This window comes from Cydia strobilella, chromosome Z (genome assembly GCF_947568885.1).
Source record: "Cydia strobilella chromosome Z, ilCydStro3.1, whole genome shotgun sequence".
NCBI lineage: Eukaryota > Metazoa > Arthropoda > Insecta > Lepidoptera > Tortricidae > Cydia > Cydia strobilella.
In genome coordinates this window covers 19457953-19485146 of record NC_086068.1, presented here as the reverse complement: position 1 = coordinate 19485146, position 27194 = coordinate 19457953, and the positions used below count along the sequence as shown (strand labels likewise).

Here is a 27194-nt window from a genome sequence, read left to right as displayed (position 1 = left end):
TACGGTGCCCAGTTTTTCAGTTATTATAAAATAGATAGGTAGTTGAAGTTACAACAAAACCTTTTTATGTTAATTAGATACTAACCTTTTTCAGGAATGAATACACTTACTGCCAGTAATAATTGGTTATTTATTATTCCTGTGCCCTCCTACTGGAGGTTCGTTAACTTTGTTGGTGCACATAGATTTCATATTACAATATTGATTTCGATTTATCATTTGTTTTTTGACAGATGTGATTTGACAAAGACGTAATGATTTTATAATACACATACTGTTGTATCTCCCCTTTTATATTTATTAGATACTAATTATTATTTATATCAATATATTTAAAAGTTATACGACTCCCGCTGTCGTCTGATATGAAAATTTCAAGTTTATAATGGGCGACGGTTTAAAGCTGTCCAAAGGTTGGTATTGTGCTAATTACTTTATGCCAGAGACTTTCTGCTGAGAGAGAGAAAGGTTGGTATTTCCCTGACCCTCTGTGAAGCAGCAAGATAGCTAAAAATGACAGCCCAAAAAATATTTAGATGTTATAAAACTTATAAACACCTTAAAGCTTACATGTGCGACTGTACAGAAACATGATATTGATAACTTGTCTGTTGCAGAAACAGAAACATTTTACCCAGTTTTAGGTTATGTAGGTGTATTCAAGTAATAAAAAAAAAACATTTAAAAAGTGGCGGATTATTCCGAAAAGGAACTCCTATTAAAACGGAATATTCTGAGTGATTTTTAAATTATTTTCGGAATTATCCAATTTCCGAAATTACCCGAATACACCTTATCTTAACATAACTTACTTTTCTAATGACTCATCAGAAATGTAGCGATGGCTCAGTTATTGCTAAAGGACGTTCTCTACCTAATGCAACGAATACGAATATAATGTGTAATGTAACATTTTAGATAAGCGCCATAGGAGCTCAAGTAGCCTCGGTGGGACCGCGGTAGAAGGAACACGTTCAGAGCGAAAGCTGGATTTGACAGGTGAATTTTAATTTCTGATCAGAAATCAATCAATCAATTTTATTTAATTCAGACAAAATATCCATAAGATTGTTAGTAATTACACATTTACAAGACTTATCAAACTATGGTTAGTAACATAGTAAGTATGTAAGTAAATTAAAAATAAAATAAAATAAATAATTGTATATATAAAGTTAGAAATGTGTGGTCTGTTTAAATAAGTAATTAGGTAGTATGCGCCGCGCGCTAACTTCGAGGTTTCCGGAGCCGAGCCCACGGGAACGTGTGCGGCGCAACTAGTGATGTGTCGTTACCGGGAATATATCCCTATATTCATACATTAATATGAATTTCATGTTAACAATTTATTTTTGTACAATAAAGTGATTTACTACTACTACTACTATATCCGAGGTGAGTATTGCGGTAATATTCCCAAGAATCGGTAATTTACGGAAATATTCAAATTTAGTACATGTTAACACATTTTATATTAAAGAAAAAATTGAAATGTTACGCTTCCGGTAGGACTTGAACCCGCAACCTCCGTAATCCGTGCGTTGCTCTTAACCAATTGAGCTACGGAAGCCTACCAGAACCTTGCAAATCTTTCAACACTTTTTCCATTTTTTCCTTTAATATAAAATTTGGAGTATCGCTCGCAGACGTATTCGTTCATGTTAACACATGTTGATTTATAGTAAACCATTACGTGTGGACTAATGCATCACACAAAGTCCAAAAACTCAACATAGGTTTACTATTTAAGGAAATTCCCAATACTACTGGAAACATTCTCAATATTATTCGATATTTTCCCAATCTTACTTTGAAGGATTCCCCTTGACTGGGCATACTCAAAACCAGTTACTACTGAATAATTTCAGAATTTAGGTATAAATAAAACGAAAATATTTTTTTATGAACATTACTTATATTTCTTATTAGATTTTCTTATATTTCTTATAATATGAAAATAAGATATTTTTAACAAAAAACAACAATAATCAATCGAGTTTTTATTATTAGTACAGTACAATTTACATTGTTTCTTATTTGTTCAGTGGTCAAATAGTATAATTTAGTTAAATAACATTTATATAAAAATGTTCTTCAATATTTGTAAATATTAATTAAATATACAATTCAAGTATAAAATAAATAAGTCTATTAGACTGTAATAAATAAATAGCTCTATGGGTAATAGTTAAGGTGGTTCGACTAGGTTACCCAAAACTTAAACCCCGCTAGATGGCGTCACTTTCGCAAATTTTCAGGTTTTATTTTTTTGTGGAATAGTGTTGGTATCTGTATACTTAAAAGTATGTTTAGCGCACTCTTTACATAAATATTGAACTATTATAATAAACATTGAATACTTCATTAGTGCAAAAAACACTTTTAAAGTCGACAGAGTGTTTCTGTCATGCTATTTCCTACTATTACTCACACATGCAAACAGTGTTTCCGTGATGCTTGTAGTAGACAATTTCATGCAGTGTAAGTATGCGGCAATGGCGTTGCGGTATGTTCGTGGAAATACGTGCAAGAGGATTCGGGTTCGAGACTGGTACGACAGGGGTACTTTTTTTGTCCTTTTTGTGTTATCTTATGTTTCTTATACCTTTTATTCTTCGAATTCTTGTCCGATTCCGATATAACCGAAATATATTTCAGTGATATCGGAAACGGCTCTAACGATTTCGATGAAATTTGCTGTAAGGGGTTCGATCTAGCTAGGTCCTATCTCTGGGAAAACGAGCATTTTTGAGTTTTTACTTATGTTTTCTTTTTCTCCCAGATATTCAGTATTATTAATAAATTAGTTTATAACGTTTTATAAAAATATGTGACGTTTTGAACTAAAAGGTACCACATTGTCGGTTGTCGATTAGGTTGATTTCATTTTAAAGCTTTATGGAAATATGACAACAATAAGTAGGTACCCGTTTGGTTGAAAACGCCACATATATTGAAAACCTGACTTTCACAAATCTCACCTTTTTGGGTTCTTCCAACTCAGAAAGGATGGAGAATACTGACGATTCTTAGTAGCACTAGCCCAAGGAAGTCCAGGTTTGTAAGTGTTAGGTATCAGTTTTTTTTTAAAGGGCTAAATATAGTTCTACAAGTAAAGCAATCCCTTACTGCCCAGCCTCTATAGTATTTTTCAAACTGGAAGGGTACGATGATAGATTTCATCTCCATACAATTTATAACCTAATAATGCCAAATGTTGCAAAATTATATTGAATTGAGATCTATCATCGTACCCTTGCAGTTTGAAATAGTTATTTACGATACAAGTGCGGAAAAGAGAAAATTCGCAACTCGTGTCGATTAAAACACTTCCTTCGGTCGTGTTTCAATTTATCGCCACTCGTTGCCAATTTCCTACTTTTCGCACTTGTATCGTAATGTACTAATAATAAAGTAGTAATTGTAAAATAAAATTAAAACTTTTTTTATATTTTTTTTTTGGATTCAAGTAGGTACAGTGAGTAACAACATTGCATGGCCTTCTAATTATAACTATTATAGAAAACGGGATATTTATCATGTTTATTTATATTATTTATTTCTCGATATTTTGGCCGGTCTTGCAAGACCAGTCGTTGTGGAGATCCCTGGGGAGGCCTATGTCCAGCAGTGGATGTCTTGTTGGTGTAGACGGATTCACACAACAAATGAAATAACATTTTTTCATATTTGTTATCCGTAGTTGTCCCTGTACCTGAAAGAAAAATAATATCATGATAGCACAAAATCTCTAATGTTATAGGAAGAAAGGTGATGCAACAATATGGATTCTAATAAAGTTATCATTTACTTACCTAGTAATAATTGTGTTTTTCATTCATAGACAAAATTCCATAATTTTCATCCCCAGGAAATGTTTTATTTTACTTTATTGCAGTGAGGATGTCCTGATTTTTTTCTGGCTAATGAAGGAAAACATTTTATTTCCAAGAATGCCTCTTCATTTTGCACAATACCTAAAAAAAACCTAGAGTTAGTGACACATTGCCTATTCGGCAACCAAAACAGTAATAATTACATTATATAGGTATTGTTCACTGCTTATATCTACCATTACGGAAGAAGTGAGAATTATTTTCTAAAAAGATCGGCACGAGAAAATTACAATGTACAATGAAGGAATGAAACTGTACCTACCTTACGAAACTTCACCATCATGAATTCCGCTTCAATTGAGTCTGAATTTTTCTGGATTTTCGCGGACCAGAACACCGATGATTTTTGTAACTTGATTTAGACGTTGCTATCATTTTCAATTTATACAAACAAATTGACACAATAAACATGACCCTATGTGTCAGTGTCAACACTGTCAAATAAAAATGCACTAAACATGACGGCACTGCTGCAAATCCTGCCAGGTCGGCCAGGCAACGTCGCCAACGTCATAGAGTGGCAACGCCGCACGCAACGTATTTGTACACGACATTTGTGACACACACATACGTAAAATTGATGAAAAAATTACGTTGATTTATGTATGATTTCTGTATGAAACAAAGTTTTTCTATTAATTTAGCGCAAACGAATATTCGAAAGTAGATAAATGAGCAAATATTTGTGTAGTAATAGTGTGTAGTGCCTTAATTAAAGCAGATTGAATTTTGTATGAAAATCGAACCACCTTAAGTTAAATTTAAGTAGTGAATATTTATACGCCATATTATGGTAAAATAAGGAATGATAATGAAAACTTTGTATACCACCTGTTTTGTACCCTTATTCATACAAATAAAATATTTTGATTCTGTACTTTTTAGGGTTCCGTACCCAAAGGGTAAAAACGGGACCCTATTACTAAAATTCCGCTGTCCGTCTGTCCGTCTGTCTGTCTGTATGTCACCAGGCTGTATCTCATAGCCCGTGATAGCTAGACAGTTGAAATTTTCACAGAAGATGTATTTCTGTTGCCGCTATAACAACAAATACTAAAAACAAAATAATATAAATAGTTAAATGGGGCTCCCATACAACAAACGTCATTTTTTTGCTGTTTTTTTCCGTAATGGTACGGAACCCTTCGTGCGCGAGTCTGACTCGCACTTGGCCGGATTTTTTAAATTTGAATTGTGAAATTTAAAATTCATGAAATAAATAACTTTTAAAAAGTATAATATTGTCTTCGGTTACCGCGATAGTTACTCATGAAATAAAACTATGAAAACGGATTATATCGCGTATATTGAATTTATAATACATCCCGACGTTTCGAACTCTTTACAGCGTTCGTGGTCAACGGGTGACTCCCCGGGTGAGTGAAGTAATTAAAATATATAAAACATAAAAAATAATATTAAAAAATAAAATAATTGAAATTCAAAATAAAATGAAAAATAGAATAAACAAAAATATACAGATTAATAAAATTAACAAAATTAATAACGTTAGTTTTCATAAAACTTATGAAATTTATAAAATTAATTAAATTAATTAATCAAACAAATAAAAATATATACATTAAAAAAATGTAGTTAATAAAATAAATAAAATAAATAATACAAATAAAATGAATAAAATGATAAAGATGATTAAAATGATAATTGATAATGATATTAATGATAAAGATAATTAAGCCATTTCTACATGTTTCCAATAATTAACTAAGTATAGGTAACGTAAGAACAGTAATGAATGTGGATTAGGAGGTATTGTATATTACCTGCATTTGGGAATATTACCGGGAACAATGAAAAATTACTGAGTATATTCCCAAATGGGAAAATACCGGTAACGGTAATTTTAGTAGGATTAGTAACGGCACATCACTAGGTGCAACAGTGTAGATGGTATGCGGAAATGCGAGAACTCGCGCGCGGTGTTGAAAAAGTCGTATGAAACGCGTGTGCATTGGTCATTACACACATCGGCTGTCTTATTGCGCGCTCGCTTACAGCTCGCGCGCACAATATCGCCTCGTATGTGATGGCCAACGCAGCACACTTGTATCACAATGTACTGTAGAAACATGTCTTATATTATTAGACAATAGGCCAAGCAATAAGAAGGTATAGAGGGAAATGCAAGGAACACAATTTTTAACTTCGTAGCTTTGTTTGGACTAGTTAGGAGATGAACATATCAAAAGTCCCCGGCCGTAACCCTGGTGCTGGGGGGGAGAGGGGGGTTTGAAGGTTCCATTTTTCGGTTTTTCGATTATATCTCGGAAACTATGCGTCTGAGCGACTTGGCCACTTATACAAAAGGAAAAGAGATTTAATTTGTTACAAGTTTTATTTAGTCAAGTTTTTCGATATCTTGTATAGTTTTTGAGATATCCGCTCTTCAAGGTTTATTTAGGGCTCTTATTTTTATCTTGATTATCTACATCGGTGAAGCTGCTAGGCCGGGTTTGGGATCGTTTTCGTATAAATCGGGGGTGCTGAATTCATTTATGGTATCAACAATACACCTTTCCGAAGTAAAAACATATAAACATAAAACAAATAACTTTTTTTTAAACTCCTCTTCACGCTTAAACGAAGTAAAAAATTGTGTTCCTTGCATTTCCCTCTATACCTTTTTTTGGGCATTTATTTCCTGGCCTACAAGTTAAGAGACCTACAGTTGTGTGCCATATAATAGTAGGCAATAAAAGAAACTGAAATATAGGTGAAAACTATAACTTTATATCAAATAACTATTGGATCTTTTTTTATAATTCTTCTACATTACTTGACATTGTTTGAAAATTAACTGTAACCTTTACTTAAACTATATTGGAAGTAAAAAAATATCATGAAAACCGGCTTTTTTCATTAAAAAAAGCGAGTCATTACTCGCGGAAATTCTTATAAAAATGTAGAACCCTATGAAAGAAATACGATTGTGTACTATTATAACTGTAATTAAGTACTTATCTTGCCTATTATTTCCAATATAGAAGTAAAAAAAAAATCAAAAACCGGGTTTTTACTGACTTACGGAAATTCTTATAAAAATGTTTACCCTATTACCCTATGGATGAAATACGTACAATTGTGTACCTACTGTAATTGTAATTCAGTATCTTGCCTATTTTTTCCAATCAAAGCTTTACATCTAAACATTCTAAACCCATGTCACCCAGAAAAAAACCGGCCAAGCGCGACTCGCGCTCGCGCATGAAGGGTTCCGTATTACCATTACGCAAAAAAACGGCAAAATCACGTTAGTTGTATGGGAGCCCCACTTAAATATTTATTTTATTCTGTTTTTTTATTTATATTTATTTATATAGCCCTTTGTTCTGAACATGTTTGTTTTGTGGTTGTAGTTTTGAGTGTTTATATGAAGTCTCTTAGTTCAGTGGGCCTGTCGGCAAAGGCCTCCTCCAACTCCTTCCAGTATTTCCTCTCTCTTGCCACTGGTTAGTGTTGAAGTTGAGATTTTGAATTATACTTGTGTCGCTAAACTGTTTGGCATTGTTTGATAAGATAAAGTCAATTTCATTTTTAGTTCTGCCGTCTGGGGAAATCCAAGTCCACTTGTTTTTTTGTTTTTTCTTGAACATGGAGTTCATTAATATTAAGTTGTTTTCATGTAGGAAGCCAATCAATTTGTGACCATTGACACTTCTCTTGCCATGTCCAAAGTTTCCCATGATTGACTCTCTCTTATTCTGTTTTTACTATTTGTTGTTATAGCGGCAACAGAAAATACAGAAATACATCATCTGTGAAAATCTCAACTGTCTAGCTATCACGGTTCATGAGATACAGCCTGGTGACAGACGGACAGATAGACAGACAGACAGCCCAGAGACAGTTTTTACCCTTTGGGTACGGAACCCTAAAAATAAACTTCTATAAGACGATCTTCCTAGCATCATAGAGAAATAAGTAAGCATAGAGTGCTCACTCCATACATCAGTTTTGTTACCAAAACGACTATTGTTTTCGTAGTCAACATCTAGCATCAAGTAGCGAAATTATCAGTACTGCTACTCGACAATAGATGTAGCGACGAATGAAAAGTCATATGCTCAACAATTTTCAGGTAATATTATAACCGGAACTCTATTTTCCGGTAAGTCTTTCTGCTTGTAATATTACCTAGGTAGTTGTAAATTGTTGAGCAATACACTTTTCGTCAGTCGCGACACACGTGACATCTAGTGTCGAGTAGCAGTACTGATAATTCCGCTACTTGACGCTAGATGTCGACTACGAAAATAATAGATTTTTTGGTAACAAAACTGTTGTGTAATACCTACTAAGTACAAGTCCATCATTCGGTTGTTCACTTGGTTTTGTTTGTTTGCTCGACTCTTGATCTTGAGGCTCTAAATGATTGTGCCGCCGCCGCCCATGACAAACCAAGTAGTCAGTCAAAGATGAACAACAAAGTCCGAATGATGGACAACTAGTACATACACTCTGAGACGAAGATCGTATTATAGGAAAGTTTTTTTTTCTGGATGACATGGGTTTAGATGTAAAGCTTTGATTGGAAATAATAGGCAAGATAAGTACTTAATTACAGTTATAATAGTACACAATCGTATTTCTTTCATAGGGTTCTACATTTTTATAAGAATTTCCGCGAGTAATGACTCGCTTTTTTTAATGAAAAAAGCCGGTTTTCATGATATTTTTTTACTTCCAATATAGTTTATTAAGTAAAGGTTACAGTTAATTTTGAAACAATGTCAAGTAATGTAGAAGAATTATAAAAAAGATACAACATAATTAATTGATCTAAATAAAAAACCTAATTTTGATTTTCTTATTGACTGCTATTATATTGCACTCAACTGTATACCTACCTACTAGAACAAAAATCCTCCAAGCAACGGGACCTTATTATAAGAGTCCCCGGCAAGCTCGGCCGAAGTTCACCTGTCCATACAAACGGAGTTTCGTTCTCATTTTAAAATTACGTTTTGGATTGTAATGAAACTTTGCACATACAATGACATGAGGTATATCTAGGTCTGTAATTAATTTATATGTATAGCTCCAGTTTATAAAACAAACGAAATAGAGCAATAACAAGTTTGTATGAAAAATTTACTCGCTGTATTTTTTTAACTATATGATATCTGAACCTACATAAACTAAAACAGACATAGATATAGGTAGATATACCTTATCCTATTGTAATTACTGCGTTTCAGAGCAATCTAGCTAGTCGTTTTATAGTGTAACCCGTTCGAATTAAAAAAACCGTAAATCGATGTACAGGTTAGCTGTTTGGCACACGCATACTAGAGGTCAAAACAAATTTTTTGACCCGCAGTTCTTAAAAAAATTTTCCTGGGAGTGGTAAAACATTATTTTTTTGTATTTTTTTTTTCAAAACCTATCGTGTGTGGTATCATACGAAAGGGCTTAGAATTTTCGAAACATACCAAGTTTGGGCTCCTCCAGATACGATATGGCTGATTATTTTTGTACAATATACCACAAATGATACGTGATATATATTTTGTTTTGACCTCTAGTATGCGTGTGCCAAACGGCTAAACCTGTACATCGATTTGCGGTTTTTCTTTGTAATTGGGGTCGAGCGGCTTCCGCTATTAAAATGACAGCGTAACTACGTTTGTACGGAGAACCGAGTTTGCCGGGGACTCTTAAGAGCCATTCATTATTTTTCTAGAATCCATTGCTGAAGTAGACGACCAATTTGCTTTAGCAGAAGCACGATGCGAAAATTTACAAGAAAAAATCGATTTAGTAAAAGTGATCAAAAAGAAGAAAAAACTTAAAAAGCTAAGGTACGTATCTAAGCATGACGTAGGATTTTGAAATAGGTAGCTGGTAGTTTCAGATAAGTATTTTACAGTAGGTACAGTCGAAGGCAAAAATATCGATCCAGACAAATGGCTCAAAAATATGTGTACACGACTTTATTGTCTAAGGTGTAAGAGCGTACACATATTTTTGAAACTTTGGAAATGTAGATATATTTATGCCCTTGACTGTACTAGGTAGTAGCAATAGTTATTGGTTATTGCAGTCGCCATAGGATATATCGGAGCGGCCAAGACGCTTACAAATATCAGAACACGCCTCTATTGTTAAGGCGCTAGAGTGCGTGCTCAGATATTTTTGAGCACCACGGTTGCTCCGATATCATTATGATGATAATTACGACTGTACTAGCAAACATCTGCGTACTGACATTAGCGGGCAAATAGTCAATTGTAACTATTTAGATCGGTACTCTTGAAAATGTTGTCAGTTCCCGAAAACAGCTCTAAAACCATTAGCCAAATTCTGCGAGGTAAATGTGTAGTCATAACTACCTACCTACGCACCTTTTTGACCTATGAAAAACGAAAAAAAAAAGAACTTTTATACATTTAGTGTGGACAGGGTCATAGTGTACAGTACTTAATACCTACAGCCAATTTTATTCGGGATATTTTTAGACCCATAGCGAAAGTTAAATTTAGTTACAGGTATTTACAATACTCTTTATATTGCATACCTCACACAGTTTACTATTTATTTATTTGTTTAAAGGGAAAGTTGTTTAGTAATATGTGTGACCTTACTACATTAACTTCGAAGAGTATAAGTTTTTACCTAAGTTCATAAAATGTTTTGTTTCTAGCATGACCCGCGTAAATGAAGTGCCTGTGCCGCCCGAAAATATGTCCTTCATTACTGTAAAAACACAACCGAAAAAGAGTAAGTCATCTCGGCATATACTACACAATCTGGGGGCACTGCAGTGCCCCCGAAAGAGGCATGGCCGTACCATCCTTTTCTCGAAGCCATTCAGGCTATTTTCGACGTTCTGTAATTTTGTAGATAAGATAAGATAAGATATTTCTTTATTGTACAACCTTGTTACAGAGGTTTATGTGGTGTGATACATGTGAGTTTCAACGGTAACCCAATTCGGGTATACAATGGACACTTAAAACTAAATTAAAACTAAGAAACACTTAACTATTATACACGTACATAGCATAGCTATCAGTACAGGGGACACAGTATCATGAAGAATATAATTCAAAGAAATCCTTTAGTGAATAGAATTCATTCTTAATAAGCCATTTTTGCAAAATGAATGTGGACTGCACGTCTACGGAATTACCCCAGTATATGACACCGTACGTCAATAGAGAATATATGTTTGCGTAGTACGCACTAATAACAACATCTTCAGAACACGTTTCGGATAATATAGATAATGCGTAACATTGACTGGAAATTTTGCCATTGATCTTCTCTATATGATGTTTCCAGGTTAATTGAGGATCTATTGATAAACCTAAAAAACTTATATTGTCTACTTCTTCCAGCAAAGTGCCTGACTCCATCACATTCAAATTTGTCGGAATTTGTTTATAGTTCCTGAACTGCATAAGTTTAGTTTTTGTTAAATTTACTTTTAAGTTTATTGATTTTAACCAACTGACGACTTTCTTTACAGTGTTACTAATATTTGTGCATAAAGTATCATCTATTGTTTCACCAGAAAATAAAATTGTTGCATCGTCGGCAAACATTACATATAATTCCTCGATAATATTTGGTAATTTATTGACATAGATAAGGAATAAAAGAGGCCCTAAAATACTGCCTTGAGGAACGCCCAGATTTACAGCTTATATTCTGATTGGACTTTTTCAACAGTTTTTGTATCTTCATTATAACTATTGATAACCGTCGCTTGTTTCCTGTTGGTAAAGTAGCTTTCAAATAATTTTAAGGCAATTCCGCGGATACCTAAGTGTTCTAGCTGTGATAGTAAGATGGATGGCACCACGCAGTCAAACGCCTTGCTCATATCGAGGAAGAGGCTAACGCAGGCTTTTTTGTTATTAACTGCATCCCAAATATACTCAAATGTTTTAAATATTGCTAATGAAGTGGATTTACCTTGCTGAAATCCAAATTGGTTGCTGTTTATAAGGTTGTTCGCAGTGACAAAATGTACAACTCGGCTGTAAATAACTTTCTCAACAATTTTGGAAAAAGAAGGCAATAACGCAATGGGTCTGTAATTACTGATTATATTTTTATTTCCTTTTTTATGCAATGGTAATATCAAAGATTTTTTCAAATCATCCGGGAAGATTCCTGATTCTAGAATTAAGTTTATTATATGAACAAGAGGTTCCGCGATATATTCAAAACAAGCTTTTATGACTGGTAACGGTATGTTATCGTGGCCTGAGCTTGTTTTGTTTTTTAATGAATTTACTATCTTTTTTAGCTCAGGTTTGCTAACAGGGGAAAGAAATATGCTGTGGCAAAGCGATGAGCTTGTTGGTTTCCAATTTAATGCTGTTGTGTCGCTGATATTTTGGTCTATTAAAAATGTATTAAATGCTCTCACTATTTCCAATGGATCTTGAGTAGCTTGCCCGTTCAGATCAATGCTATCAATCATAGGTTTAATGGTGTTTGTATTGGATGTGTGCTGTTTAATTAACGCCCAAGTGGCCTTCGTTTAATTTGAGCTGTTATTCATAAACCTATTGCTAGTCAAAATTTTTGAATTACGAATGACTTTTTTTAATATTTTTGCATAGTTTTGGTACTGGATTCGACATGATATGTTTATATTTTTTTTTGAAGATATTTAATATGCATGTACCGTTTTTTTCGGCACGATTTTTTTATACCTTTTGTTTTCCAATTCTGTTTTCGTTTAAAGGTAACTTTTTTTCGCTCCAACGGAATACAGAGGTTGAAAAGTAGCGAAAACTTCTCTAGAAATATATTGTACGCCAAATTTGCATCAGTACACTCTAAAACGTTCGAGTAACTAATCTGTTGTATGTATTTTAAGAAAATGATTAAGTTTGAATCTGTGTTTCTTCTCCAAATAAACCAGTATTTTTCGGAAAAACTTAAATTAGTTTTTAACTTTATTAGCTGACCTGTATGGTCCGCTATGCCTAAGTTTAAAACTTCCGAAACGTAGGTACTAATCTGTCGATCGTTCGATTCGTTACGATGTTGTCGATACAAGTACAAGATTGTTTGTATATTCTGGTGGGGGTTTCAATAGTCAGCTTTAAGTTATATTTTTTTTGTGCTGGCTAAAGCTAGAACCCTGAGTTTTCAGTAACATATAGGGCATGATATGGCTTACGTATATACGTAAGCCATATCATATATATTCCCGTAAGCAATATTCCCAAGAACATTCAGTTCCTTACTTTTGTCACTGACACACTCACTCACTCACTCACTGATCATCATAATTCTAAGGTACTTCTAGCCAACCCACAAGCTTCAAATTTTAAACATAAGTAGTTTTTAGCTTAACAAGCCATAAAAAACCTAAAAATAATTCAATATCAGTCACGTTTTAAAGATTTAGGAACTGCATTAAGTAAGTTTGTAGTCCCATATAAAAATATGCTATTACAAAGTTACTTTTGCAGTTCCAACAAATAGTAGGTAAAGCCTGACCGTAATATACGATCACGCGCCATGTTGCGGAATTTTACTGGAACTAATTTTTTCATACTATACTGAACTGTCACCCTATACATGCGCAACAACAGCGCCCTCTTGACAATGATCATATATTACTGGTTAGGCTTTAAAGGTCTAAAATGTACGATGTGAGTATGTATAAGATGTGTATAGCATGAGTATGATAGTTGGAACACTTGGAACATTGTCACAGTGACAATATGAGTATGAGATCTCTAGCGGCTATCATGTTGACGGTCACTATGAAAAACGAATAAATGAAATTCCTAGACTATTATCTGGTGAATCCGTCAAAAAATCCATAATTCCTTGAACATTCCGTAATTTTAAAGAGACCAATATTGTCATAGTTTAAAAATTTAGATTTATTATTGCTTATCGGCACAATAAGGCCTATAGAAACCAGCCTGACTCAACTTTAAAAAAAATATGAAAATTGAATTTGATGTTGATATGAAATCATGTAGAGGCAGTCCAATCGCGGCAGCGTCGGCTGGAGGTGCCCAGCCTCGACTCTGCTGCCGAGGAGCAGCGCCGCATGCTCGGCCAGGTGCGCGGCTACAACGAGGCCTACTACGAGCCGCAGCATCCTTACAAGGTTACTTAAGTCTACTATTTATTATTCTACATTAGCACAGCCTCCTGATATAATAAATATTATAGGGACATTCTTACAAAAATTTACTAAGTCCCACGGTAAGCTCAAGAAGGCTTGTGTTGTGGGTACTCAGACAACGATATAAATGTAAAATACTTGAAAACGTCATTTTTGACCGAATTTGCTTGATGAACAAGCAAGACAACGGTTTCTTTTCGTACCTAATCTCCTCCTTTGAAAGTCGGTTAAAATGTGGCTCTTGTCACCTGGGCTACAAACTTACAAAGACGAATGAATTGACTCCTCATTTATCAAAAGCAAATTCTGCTGTAGTCAGGCAAAAAAGTCCTTTATTATCATGGCCTGGCACTACAAATATAGTCTGCGCGGAATAATTCAGTATAGTATGAAAAAATTAGTTCCAGTGAAATTCCGCAACATGGCGCGTGATCATATATTCCTGGTCAGGCTTTACATGTAATGTTTTGATAGGATACTTTATGTACCCGTTTTTATTGCTCTTGAGTTTTTTTATTTCATTAAGCGTTTAGTCTTAGGCTGCCTGTCCACAGGAGCGGAGCGAGGTGGCGAAGCAAAAATCCACCGATTGAATGGCATGAAATCTCCGCTCTGTAATTTTAATGTAATTCTATTGCTGGATTTTTTCCCCACTTACCGCTCCGCTCCAGTGGACAGGCAACCTAACTTTTAGAACCATACTCTAGCGGCGTTTTGACGCCGCAACGGGTCTCTAGTTATAAGTATTATGTAGCTATACTTACTTACTAGTTTACCTACCTTACTTATATTATGTTGGTAAACTGATTGCGTTATTTTGATCTAGCAAACGCGAGTTATGGAACCAAATCTTCAGCGGATGCGCAATCGTAGGGCGCGTGCCGATGGCGACAGTGAGTACTTACCTATCAAAATTATAAAATTATGTATTTGAGCGATTACTAAATTATTTTGTACAAAACAAATTCTATCTTAGAAACACTGCTTATTTCGGAAATTTTGTAATCAGAATCGTTTTCACTATTCATCTAGCTAAGCAATAAAAATATTTTAAAGTATCTATCCCACATTTTGATGAAGTTTTCAATTCGTCACGCGGATAAATAGAAAAAAAAGAACACATTTTATTTTGTGTGGATCGAAATGCTAACGATTGCTATTGCTAGATAAACTCAAACATATTTATTGCTCATTTAGCTTAGTCGATTGTGTAAGTTAGGCGAAAAGGGTGACGGCTGGTAACAGTGGTAACCAGGCCTACCACAAGCGACAGGGAAATACCATAATTCTAAATTTAAATAGGACATCGCTGATGTACATTTACCAGTTGTCTATTTTTGAAGGGGTGATGTGCGGGAGGAGCGTTCAGATCGACGGTCCAAGCCAGGCGGAGCCTAGGCCGATCGACCAGTATGATGCTTCGGACTACGAAGAATTTCACCAACGCGACTTGTATGTTGTATTTTTTGTATATTTTACAACCGTTTTTTACTTTCTCCTATACCTTTCACCTATTTTAAATATGGTTTACTTAACAACCGAGATGCCGAAATTAAATGACGGTTAATTTGTATTAAAACAATACCCGTATTAGATAAATGAAATATAAGGAATACCTAATGTACTTATTAAAAAAAACTAATTATTTTAGGGGCGCCAGCCTGTGAATAAATACATACATTTCCTAAATGAATCAAATCATACTTTCTTGTAGTTTGGGATCGCCAAATAGAACATCGCCCAAAGTAAGGCCCCCATCCCCGAAGCACGCCGGACGTCGAAAGCAGGTTCCGAGGGACATTCCAGCCAAAACAGGTTAGTCATACTTGTTATGAACAAAATGCTGCACTTCATGATAAAAGCAAGCCGTTTTGCACAGTGATAGTAGGGACCAAACTGAGCGATTTAACCCGCAGCAGCGGCAGTTTCACCCCTTAGGAACAGAGATGGCGCCACTTCTTTAAAAAATATTTCAAAAAATTCTACAAGCTAAACTAATGAACCGATTTAAATGTTTAATATCTCAAATGAAAGCTCATTATATACATTACTTTAAAAAAAATACTTAAAAAATATATACTGAATAATTTCAACAAAAAACGGCATGTTAAATTTTTATTTTTTACTCGATGAATAGTTTGTACTTGATTTCTCAAAAAAAATTATGGAACACGAACAGTTTAATGCATGTATATATTACTGAATAAATAACAAGTATTATAAAAAAAACCCGACACCGATACCTCTCATACTTCACGAAATATGAAAGTTTGAATGTGAGTGTAAATTTCTTCAAAATATATTTCAAAAAATTCTACAAGCTAAACTATTTGACCGATTTTAATGTTTAATATCTCAAATAAAAGCTCATTATATACATTACTTATAAAAAAATACACAAAAAACATATACTGAATACTTTTGACAAAAAACGGCATCTTAAGTTTTTATTTCTTACTCGATTGATTTCTTAAAAAAACTGGAACGAATAGTTATATATGTGTAAAAAAAACCCGACACCGATACCTTTCATTCTCCACGAAATATTTAAGTTCAATTATGCACACTCTTACAAATCTTCAACTGCAGTAAGTGCACTGATTTTAATATGAAATGCCTCATATGAACAGAAATCACCCAATTTATTTTAATAAATAAAAACTGGTGCTGAATTACAAAAAAATATAACAAAATAGAAATATATTTAGTGTGACTACATAATTATGTAAACAAAAAACTTAAATGTCCTCCTCGGGTTCACCGTTAGATGTAGAACTGAAAAAGAAAAGTCGTTTTGAAGTACTCGTACCATTTCAATACCACATAATCACCGATCATACATGAACTGATTGGTGTAGATTACTGTTGAATTATTTTTGTGTCTAGCTGATAAAACCTATAATTTTGTGCCAGACCTATAATCAGTGGTCAGCATGCAAAATAACCCTGGATTTAAAATTACATTAACTTACTTTTGATTTGTACAGCCACCTTTGCATGATTTACACTGGGCTGTGCATGGTAAGCTGACGCGATGACACCCACAACGCATAGTTTCGCAGCCAGATTTGCAGCCACAATGGTCCAAGAGGCTTAATTGCGACCAAATCGCTGTAACTGCCGACCATTCTGGAGCCCAACTCTCTTTTTTCTTAGTCCATCCCCAAGAAGATGGACATGGTATGGAAACTTATGATTTCGGAGTCGGGTTTTTTTTGTAATACTTTTTATATACTCAATACTATATATAATTATATATATATATATATACATTTATTAAACTATTCATGTTCCATATTTTTTTTAAAGAAATCAAGTAAAAACTATCAATCGAGTAAGAAAAAAAAATCTTAGGATGCCGTTTTTTGCTAAAAGTATTCAGTATTATGTTTTTTGAGTATTTTTTATAAGCAATGTATATAATAAGCTTTTATTTGGGATATTAAACATTGAAATCGGTCAAATAGTTTAGCTTGTAGAATTTTTTGAAATATATTTTGAAGAAATTTACACTCACATTCAAACTTTCATATTTCGTGAAGTATGAAATGTATCGGTGTCGGGTTTTTGTATAATACTTGTTATTTATTCAGTAATATATACATGCAATAAAATATTCATGTTCCATAAATTTTTTTTGAGAAATCAAGTAAAAACAATCAATCGAGCAAAAAAAAACTTAAGATGCCGTTTTTTGTCAAAAGTATTTAGTATATATTTTTCGAGTATTTTTTTCAAAGTAATGTATATAATGAGCTTTCATTTGAGATATTAAACATTTAAATCGGTTCATTGGTTTAGCTTGTAGAATTTTTTGAAATATTTTTTAAAGAAGTGGCGCCATCTCTGTTCCTAAGGGGTGAAACTTACGCTGCTGCGGGTCAAATCACTCAGTTTGGTCCCTTCTAGCACTGTGCAAAGCGGCTTGCTTTTATCATGAAGTGCAGCATCCGGGCAAAAAATGGCCATAACAAGTATGACTAGGTACATTTCCAATCTATTTAATAGCAATTAAGTTTTTGTGGCTGATTGGTGTTTAAAAAGTCTTTTAAATTCTTTATTATCATTTCATTTCATTCATTTATTTATTTCTGTAACAATAATACGTTGTGTTAGAAACCTTACGAACTAATACATGCTTATAATTTAACTAAAATAAATAAAATATAGGATATACCATATACCTAAAACATGTCAGCAAATAAATATAAATAAAAAATAAAGGTAGTCGAGGACCCTTGCCGTGTAGAGAAAGCAGCCCCTTCTCATGATTCATTAAGAGAATAGTAAATATAAAGACTAGTGAAAGTATTGTTTTATGAGTATTAAATTAAATTCTAGTTTTTTTTTTCAGTAAGAGAAAAGTGGAAGGAACGAGCACGAGAGCAAGCATGGCAGACGTCTCCAGACCGGCGTAGCGTGCCCGCATATAATAATTGTACGTGTTCAATAAGTATTGTTACTCACATTTCGTAGGTGCTTTATAGTAGGTAGGTACCAGCTAATGATAATCACGCTGCAAAATCAATAGATCAATCACGAGAGAAAAACTGTACCTATAGGTACTGGATTTATTGCCCCGCCTGTGATAGGATTGTTTAAAAGCAAGTTCGGCTTTGCTAAGCTATATCAGAGCTCACGCTCATAATTAGCAAGGGTCCCCGTTGCCGATCACGGCATGTATAGCCACCTATATATACCTATGTATAACTACTTGTATAATATTGTGTATATGTTAACCTTTTTCCGAGCTGATAGTAAAAATGATGAGTCTTACGCAATGGATACATAGAACACAGTCATAATTGAAGTGATGGCAAATGTAATAGCCCCTGGCTTGAGTTGTGGTTTAGTGTTTATAATTGTACATACTTTGGCGACAGTTACGTCGCAGGTAGGGGGAGACGAGCCCGGCGAGCGGCCGGTGGTGGAGCTCTTCAGCAACAATATGAAGAATGCGGCGTCGAACGTGTCCACGCGGCAGCCCGTCGGTTTGGAGCGGAAGCTTAAAAAGGGTACCTCCCACATTTGTTTAAGTTCTAAACACGTATTGTACAGCTCACGCTTCAATTGTTTATATTAGCCTTGGGGCTTAGGCACATAATAAGCATACATCGTTATCGTGGGAACACCAATTTGACAGAAGTGAAAGATTATGACAAATAAATAATCATCGTATCATTTGTGGTAAATTGTACAAAAAAATATCGTATCTGGAGGAGCCCAAACTTGGTATGCTTTGAAAATTATTTTTGTTTAATAAAAAAAAATGGCTGAAATGTAATGATGTGGTTTATTATTTGAATCGCCTCAAAAAGCCCGTTCATATAATACTACACACGATAAGTTAAAAAAAAAATTTTTTTCATACAAAATAAATTTTACAGCACCCTTCCAAAGGGACATTTTTTTAGGAACTGCAGGTCAAAAAAAATTGTTTTGACCTCTAGTATGCGTGTGCCAAATGGTTAAACTGTAAGTACATCGATTTGCGATTTTTCCTTGAAATTGGGCTTGTACGGCTTCCACTATTCGTCCTTTTCATTCCGCGAACATGTAGTTTGAGAGCAGCAAATATAATTTGGACAAGCATATCGAGCTTAATTTGAGACTATTTCACCGACTCTTTGGTACGATTTAAAGAAACAAAAGGTTAATAGGTATGCTGCCAAAAGTCCGAAACATGTTATCTAAGTGTACAAGCTTCATGATTGCTCAATTGAGCATCCACAGAATAAATGTGGTAAATTTTTATTGTTACATTAAAACGACTTTTACGCAACATTTTGGATTCCCGTCATTTTCTGACGCAAGCGGAATTAGGGAGACAGCTAAAAAAATATACCAAAAACCAAAGCCTAACGGACATTCATGGCGTGGAACCATGGCAAGAGCAGGTCGATAGAAACGCTCCATGATAGTTATATTGGATACCAAAGTCGGAGTTATCGTAACTATATAATATAAACATGCCATATTCTCTAAAAGGCCACAAAACTTTTTTTTAACTAAAAGAAATCATTACACTATGCCCAGATGTTTCGCTTTACGAATCATGTGTAATTGCTGTTTACATAGTTACGTTTTTTTTTGTGTGTAATATCGTCTTGTTCGTAAACCGTAAATTTTCTTGTAGTATTTGTCCACAATCGCTATTGTTACTCGGGAGGATTGGATACATTTTGTCCAAACCATATGCTTTACGTCGAGCTCCCAGGACGAAATGTGTATCTTATTAAAGCACTAATTAAATTAGCGGTGGTGGCCGAGTGGATCTGACGTCCGACTTTCAATCCGGACATCCGGAGGTCGCGGGTTCAAATCCTGGCTCGTACCAATGAGTTTTTCGGAACTTATGTACGTAATATCACTTTGATATTTACCACTAGCTTTTCGCTGAAGGAAAACATCGTTAGGAAACCTGTATACATCCGCGAAGAAATTGAAAGGTATATGTGGAGTCCCCAACCCGCATGGGCTAGCGTGGGGACTATAGCCCAATAGCTCTCGTGCATGAGAGAAGGCCTGTGCCCAGCAGTGGGACGTATATAGGTCTAAACACGTGTAATTTTTAAATAAAAATAAAGTACCAAAAAAAAGACTAAGTAAAGTTGTACCCATAATAGGGGATATTACTGCAATGTTCTGCCACCAGTGTTTTAGCTCTAGCTCTAGCGCACATCCTAAACCATTATAGTACATTTCGATGCTAGTGCGGAAAGTATGTTATTACTGTACGAGCACCGAGATATCTTGCCACGAGCCGTAGGCGAGTGGCAAGACTCGGGACGAGTGAAGAATGACATTTCCGCACGTGTATCGAACGACGTTTTTAAATACAGTTGCGAAAAAATAAGAAAAACAAGTAAGGAATTCGAAACTTTTATATTATTAATTCTGTGACATCATTGACATTGACATTATGAAGTGTTTTTTTAGCTGGGTGTTATTATTATTGAACCCACTTCAATGAGTTTTTTTTTAAATGCATGTTCTATAAGACAGAAACAATTGTAAATATAAAACATTGTACTATTATTACCCAAATATCGTTAATTACGATTATTTGTGTATCGTACATTTATAAAAATAATATCGAATTGCCTTTGGAAACTTAAAGCAGAAAGAAAAAACGCCTCTTCTTTGACAGGCGTTCCGTTCCATTCAGACAACTTATTAAGAACGGTTTTTCAATATTTAATATAAAAAAAATAGACTTGTTATAATGATGAAGAGGTAAGTAATAAAATATGAAATATGTATATTTTTCGTATTCTTACATTAACAGTAGGTTTTTATGTTGATTACGACGTTTAAAGGAAACTAATATTAACACTTATCAATAAGTAGTCATGAATTGGAACAAGAATAAATTTAAAAAAATTGTAAAGTAAAAAGCACTAGTTCGCGAAAACCAACTTTCCGCACGCTAAACAGCTACGTAAAGTAGCACTTTTTAAGCAACTGTATTAAAAAGAATCTATCTGGGTTATTTAAGAAGAAAGTTTATTCTCTATTAAATTAGTATTAAAGCTAGGTTAAGTTATCTCATTATTTGTTAATTTCACTGCAGTTGTCTCAGATAGCATTTCATAGTATTAAGTTTTATTAATAATTTACATACAGGAAACTATAGGTCTACATTGTAATAAATTCTAGCTGTCAGCTTATTCACCTACATGTTTTATAAGACTGTTTGTTTCTAAATAAAAATAAAAAGTAACTTTTTGACAAGTTTTCACAGATAATTTGTTGCGAATAAATATGACATTGATGCATAAAGGCGGTTTGTTTACAGGGACCTATCGCGAAACGCAAAACGTATAAAACTCACTCACAGTTACACAAATCTTGTTATAATATAAATAAATTCAAAATTTTAGATGACACGACCGCCCACGACTACGATCGCCGACTCGATCGAAAATCGCCAATAAAGGTGATATTTACCTCCAGTATCTACATCTATCTCCTATAAGTCCTATAGCCTGTAGCGCATTTAAATTAAAGTGATGGAGTTAAAAACTGCCGTTTCATCACGAAATGCATGGGAATAATGTACATTTGATAGGATTAGTCAATGCCAAGGTAACGATTTGCGATTTTTACAATAGAACATTTTCCTATAAACGCCGTTTGCAAAAGGAAAGGGGACGGCCGCTTCTCCATACAGACGTAGTCCCCATTTTCCTCTCTGGATATTGGCATTATGGAAAACATTTTTACATAATTTCATGTAAATTTACCATAGCTATGCCCCTACGTCTGACTTTTTTAGATTTATTGATTATTGTAAAAACTAAGAGCGAAAAACAGATTTCATACAAATTTTAAATGCTCCTAACTCTTATAAATCTTATAATAATTAAAAATTCGAAGAAAAACGTAGGGGCATAGCTGTGGTTGATATACAGCAAATTGTGTCAAAATATTTTCAATAATGTTAATATCGAGAGGGGAAAATGAGGACTACGTTTGTATGAAAAGGCGATTTTGCACGGGTCCTCCACTTTCGATCGTGTTAAGCTTTTTGTTTTGCATTATTGTTTGATGGATTGGTTATCTGCATGTAGACGTACGAGACGCGACGCGACGTGGGATGCGCACCGTTCGAGACAAATTTAGCGACCAAAGGACAGGCCCTTTGGGTGACGTGTCAACACAACCGGTAATGAAAAAGGTTACTTAACGATTTTTTTCATGGCGTGACACATGTCGGCAGCCGATCGTAAGATCAGGCAGATCGCGAAATTCCAAAGCATATCGTTAAACGTTAAAATCTTTGTCTCGGTCCTTGAGTCGACGACGGAGCCCCGGTACGCGGGATTGCTATTTCTGGATAGTTTGCCATTCGGGCATCTGAATCAACCTTATGAACCTATCCTACCTACCTTGGTTTAATGTGACTACCGTCAAAACATTACACAGGAACATTAACGATCTGCCTGATCTTACGATCGGCCGCCGACATTCATGTATCGAAGCTGATTTGGTGATTAAGTATTGCCATTTAAATTAGTAAAAACATTTATCTGCACAAACGACGTTAGGAGGCGCGGCACCCGCACAAGCTGAAATATCGTTGTCGTCGCTACGAGCTGCCGACCATGGCCTCTCAGATGAAGCAGGCTGGCGCGCGCTACTACCAAGGCACCGGCGCCTACCCCAACATACCCTTTGTGGTCAGCAAGAGCACCGCCCCCTCGCACAACATCGGAGTCAACATACAGCAGGTAACAACAATAAATAAACTGCAGATATGAACGGTGGAACAAAGTAGTAATTCTTAGTTACACAGAAGTTGCTTTTATACTACGAGTACGTTGGTGAGACTCGTTTAGGATGTTCGCACAGACGACTATTACATTTGACAATACTGTTTACAGGTCTTGAACGGCCTCAAAGTGCAGCAACCGTTGACTGGCATTCCACCTACAATAGCACATCACATGGGTAATAATGGATTCTTTGCTAATTAAATCATTATCTAGGTATATATATGTGCCATTCTCAACCAAATGTTGAAATACCTACATATGTAGGTATATAGGGCCCTTGCACCATCCCACTAACCCGGGGTTAAGCGGTTAAACCGTTAACCCAGTGTCAAATTGTACTGTTAACCATGGTAACTCCAGATTTAACCGGTTAACCCGGGTTAGTGGAATGGTGCAAGTGGCCCTTAGTGTAAGCTGGCGACTAATTTAACGTTACTTGTTGCAGGCTTAGGACATGTTTCTACGTTTATGGTTAATAACAATATAGCGGTAAGTGTCTGACCAATTTGAATAAGATTACCTGTATTTATTTTATTGATCTACTTTTTTTAATGCAGCCTCTGAGGTTACAAGGTTTTTACGATACACGATTTATCAAATATCATGTCTTTAAATGTTTCTCACTCTTTTTACTATACGCAGCCGGCCTTGTCAGAGCATCGCGAGATCAACACGATCAAGCTAGGACGGCGACTGGTGCGGCTCCCGTCCCACAAGTACATGTCGTACAACCGCGCGCTCAACCTGTACCGCGAGGGCGACGGCATGGTGCCGCGCTTCCTGCGCGCCATCAGTCGCCCGCACTACTTCTACACCTCCATGTACAAGTGAGTTCGCTGGGCACTACCGTAGCATATCTCGCACCACCGCGCGCGCTCAACCTGTACCGCGAGGGCGACGGCATGGTGCCGCGCTCCCTGCGCGCCATCAGTCGCCCGCACTACTTCTACACTTCCATGTACAAGTGAGTTTCGCTGGGCACTACCGTAGCATATCTCGCACCACCGCACGCTCAACCTGTACCGCGAGGGCGAAGGCATGGTGCCGCGCTTCCTGCGCGCCATCAGTCGCCCGCACTACTTGTACACTTCCATGTACAAGTGAGTTTCGCTGGGCACTACCGTAGCATATCTCGCACCACCGCGCGCGCTCAACCTGTACCGCGAGGGCGACGGCATGGTGCCGCGCTTCTTGCGCGCCATCAGTCGCCCGCACTACTTCTACACCTCCATGTACAAGTGAGTTTCGCTGGGCACTACCGTAGCATATCTCGCACCACCGCGCGCTCAACCTGTACCGCGAGGGCGACGGCATGGTGCCGCGCTTCTTGCGCGCCATCAGTCGCCCGCACTACTTCTACACCTCCATGTACAAGTGAGTTCGCTGGGCACTACTGTCGCACAGTCGCACAGAGCGCGGTTGTCGCTCAACCTGAACTGTACTAGTACCTACTGTAGCAAGGTTTCTCCTAAAGCGTTATGCTGCACTACTTAGTGCCACGTTTTCTTCATCCTGCACAAGTTTGGCACTTAGAGTCGCCATCACTCCATCAATTATATCGGGGCGGTCGAGGTGCTCAAAAATATCTGTACACGCCTTTAGAGGCGCGCTTTAAAGCGTTAGCGCTTTGACAATACAACAAACACTTTGTGTGGAACTGGCATGGCGTGTTGATGGCGACTGTACAAGCTGCAAGTGTTTTGAGCGCATTGAGTAATAGGAATTAGGTAACGGCTGTACATATCTCTTGACATGTCCCGTATGAATGTACTGCCAAGAAAACACATATATTCACAGGACTCAACATGTGAGAATAGATTGCAAACTATTTATTGGGTCAAACACATTTTAGAAAAAGGTCCCTTCTGTGGACAAAACAACAAAAGTTAACGATCCGGGTACAAATATATCACGTTTTTCTTATTTGAGTCTAAAGTACTGAAAAAATGTATCCCGTGTGTTAAGGGTGCAGCATAAAAATTAGCAAAGTAAATTCTCTTAACTTTGCGACGTCTACAGAAAAAACGTGAACGAGTGAACTATACTATAAAATGTGTATGACCCTATTATCAAATATCCGAACACTGAGACGAATGAAATGCAATCAGTTTGTAATAATGGATGTATACTCGGCTTCTTAAGCAGCTTGGCTACGACTCGGGAGGACTTGGACGCCGCGACGTCGAAGGGCAACAACGCCGCCGCGCAGGAGGCCAAGCAGAGCCTGGCCGAGTACGCCAGCCTGTACCGCGAGTACGAGCAGCTGGACAAGGTGAACCTTTAACGCCTACCTCGAATCACTTCGTTCATTCGTCTATATACCTCTCAATAGCTAGAATAAACAAGAGTGATATACTTAGAGAGGTAGAACGCCCTCTTGACTCCGCCGCTTCATATCCCAGTTACCTCAACGACTTAGGGCCGATACAGACGGACTGCAACGCGACTGCAATTTGTATGGGAATTGCACGCGGACTGCACGCGAACTGCGACGTCGGCGTACAGTTCCCATACAGTTGCAGTCGGGTTGCAGTCCGTCTGGCATATGGTGGCATACGGTAAGATTTCTTAAGGGGCCCACTGACTATCAGTCCGCCGGATGATGCCGACCTGTCAGTTGTTCGGAACTGTCAAATGTTTGTTCTAACTGAAAGGCCGATATTGTCCGGCGGACTGATAGTCAGTGGGCCCCTTAAGAAATCTTGCCGTAGATAGATAGATAGAGATTGTGAATTACCTATATAATATACTTAATTTTGAAACTTTTAAGACGCTCCGCGAAGGCAACTATGAGCCAGAGTGGGAACGTCGGCGAGACGAGATTTGGAAGGAACTGGCATTGCGAGAGGAGCGTGTCCGCAAGGTAAGATATTTGGCTCATTATTATTAGTAGGTATTCTAACTATTTTATTCTTGCCACTGCTGTGTGTACAACGTGCTCAGAATAGTAAAACGTTAAAAGAACTATTTTTTTTAGTATTATTGTTAGTATGAGCAAAAATCTATTACACTTTGATTTTATTGCACAGTCGCCATCAGATATATCGGAGCGGACAAGTTGAAGTTGCCAACTGTTAGTAGGATACTTGACAATAAATAGCGTACTTTACAAAATATGCCTCATGCTGAGCGCGAACACATTACAAACTTCCTCTATATAAATACTAGATTAACACTTTTACTGTCCGTGCATTACAAATTAGGTAACTCTGTCACGTCTACGTGACGTCAGAAATGGATAGCTCTGTAAGCTTATGCATCACATACTATAATGCACGGACGTATCGACCCATGTCATTGTTGAAAGCGAGGGACAGTAAAAGTGTTAACATGCTACACCCGCACACTGCGGGCCGTAGGCTGTGCCCTACGCAGTAGCAATTCGTAGCGTTGCTGGTATGTAGCAAAAATATTTCGTAGAGGCGTAACGACAATGTGTCATGATTGTGCTGAATGAGAAAGAAGTTAAAAAGCAAATCGTTCGGCAGATGGTACAAGATTACAAAGGATCAGACGCAGACCTTGCGCCCCTGCGCGCGTCTGCTTCCACCGCCGAGGACGGCTGCCGACGCCGTTCCTCCTACAAGTTAGGAGACCTGCAACATTGATGCCCACTAAATAAATATAAACATATGCCAAATTTACTCCCACCTGTCGGGATAAGTTGAATTTTTAAGGTGAATGGTCTTTTTTATTATTACGCAAGCTTTTTTAGTGAAAATGCATTAATATACTCTCATTTAATGCGAATTAGAAGAATGATATTTGTCGAGGAATTTCAGTTTTAATTTTAAATTATTAACTGACCATATTTGAAAGTATACACTACTTACCTTAAAAATATTCGGTTAATAATGAAAAATCATTGTTTTAATGAGTAATCGCTATAAA

The 27194-nt window shown here is 36.2% G+C and overlaps 1 protein-coding gene across 3 annotated transcripts; it reads left to right on the top strand.

Moving 5' to 3' along the window:
* The first annotated feature begins 211 nt into the window (after window positions 1-211).
* On the top strand, window positions 212-26926 carry LOC134753998 (uncharacterized). Of its 3 annotated transcripts, none has more exons than XM_063690040.1 (18): window positions 212-413; window positions 919-999; window positions 9601-9718; window positions 10561-10637; window positions 13877-14007; window positions 14852-14918; window positions 15369-15477; window positions 15740-15840; window positions 18380-18463; window positions 18909-19040; window positions 22599-22693; window positions 23076-23258; window positions 23412-23478; window positions 23749-23792; window positions 23946-24130; window positions 25446-25575; window positions 26074-26166; window positions 26792-26926. In XM_063690040.1, exons 1-18 carry the CDS (start codon window positions 386-388, stop codon window positions 26909-26911), a joined length of 1845 nt encoding a protein of 614 aa, XP_063546110.1. In that variant the 5' UTR covers window positions 212-385; the 3' UTR covers window positions 26912-26926. The 3 variants fall into 3 exon arrangements, with proteins under 3 accessions (XP_063546110.1, XP_063546109.1, XP_063546108.1); XM_063690039.1 differs by having other exon boundaries at window positions 22599-22705; window positions 25449-25575; XM_063690038.1 differs by having other exon boundaries at window positions 22599-22705.
* The last annotated feature ends 268 nt before the right edge of the window (window positions 26927-27194 follow it).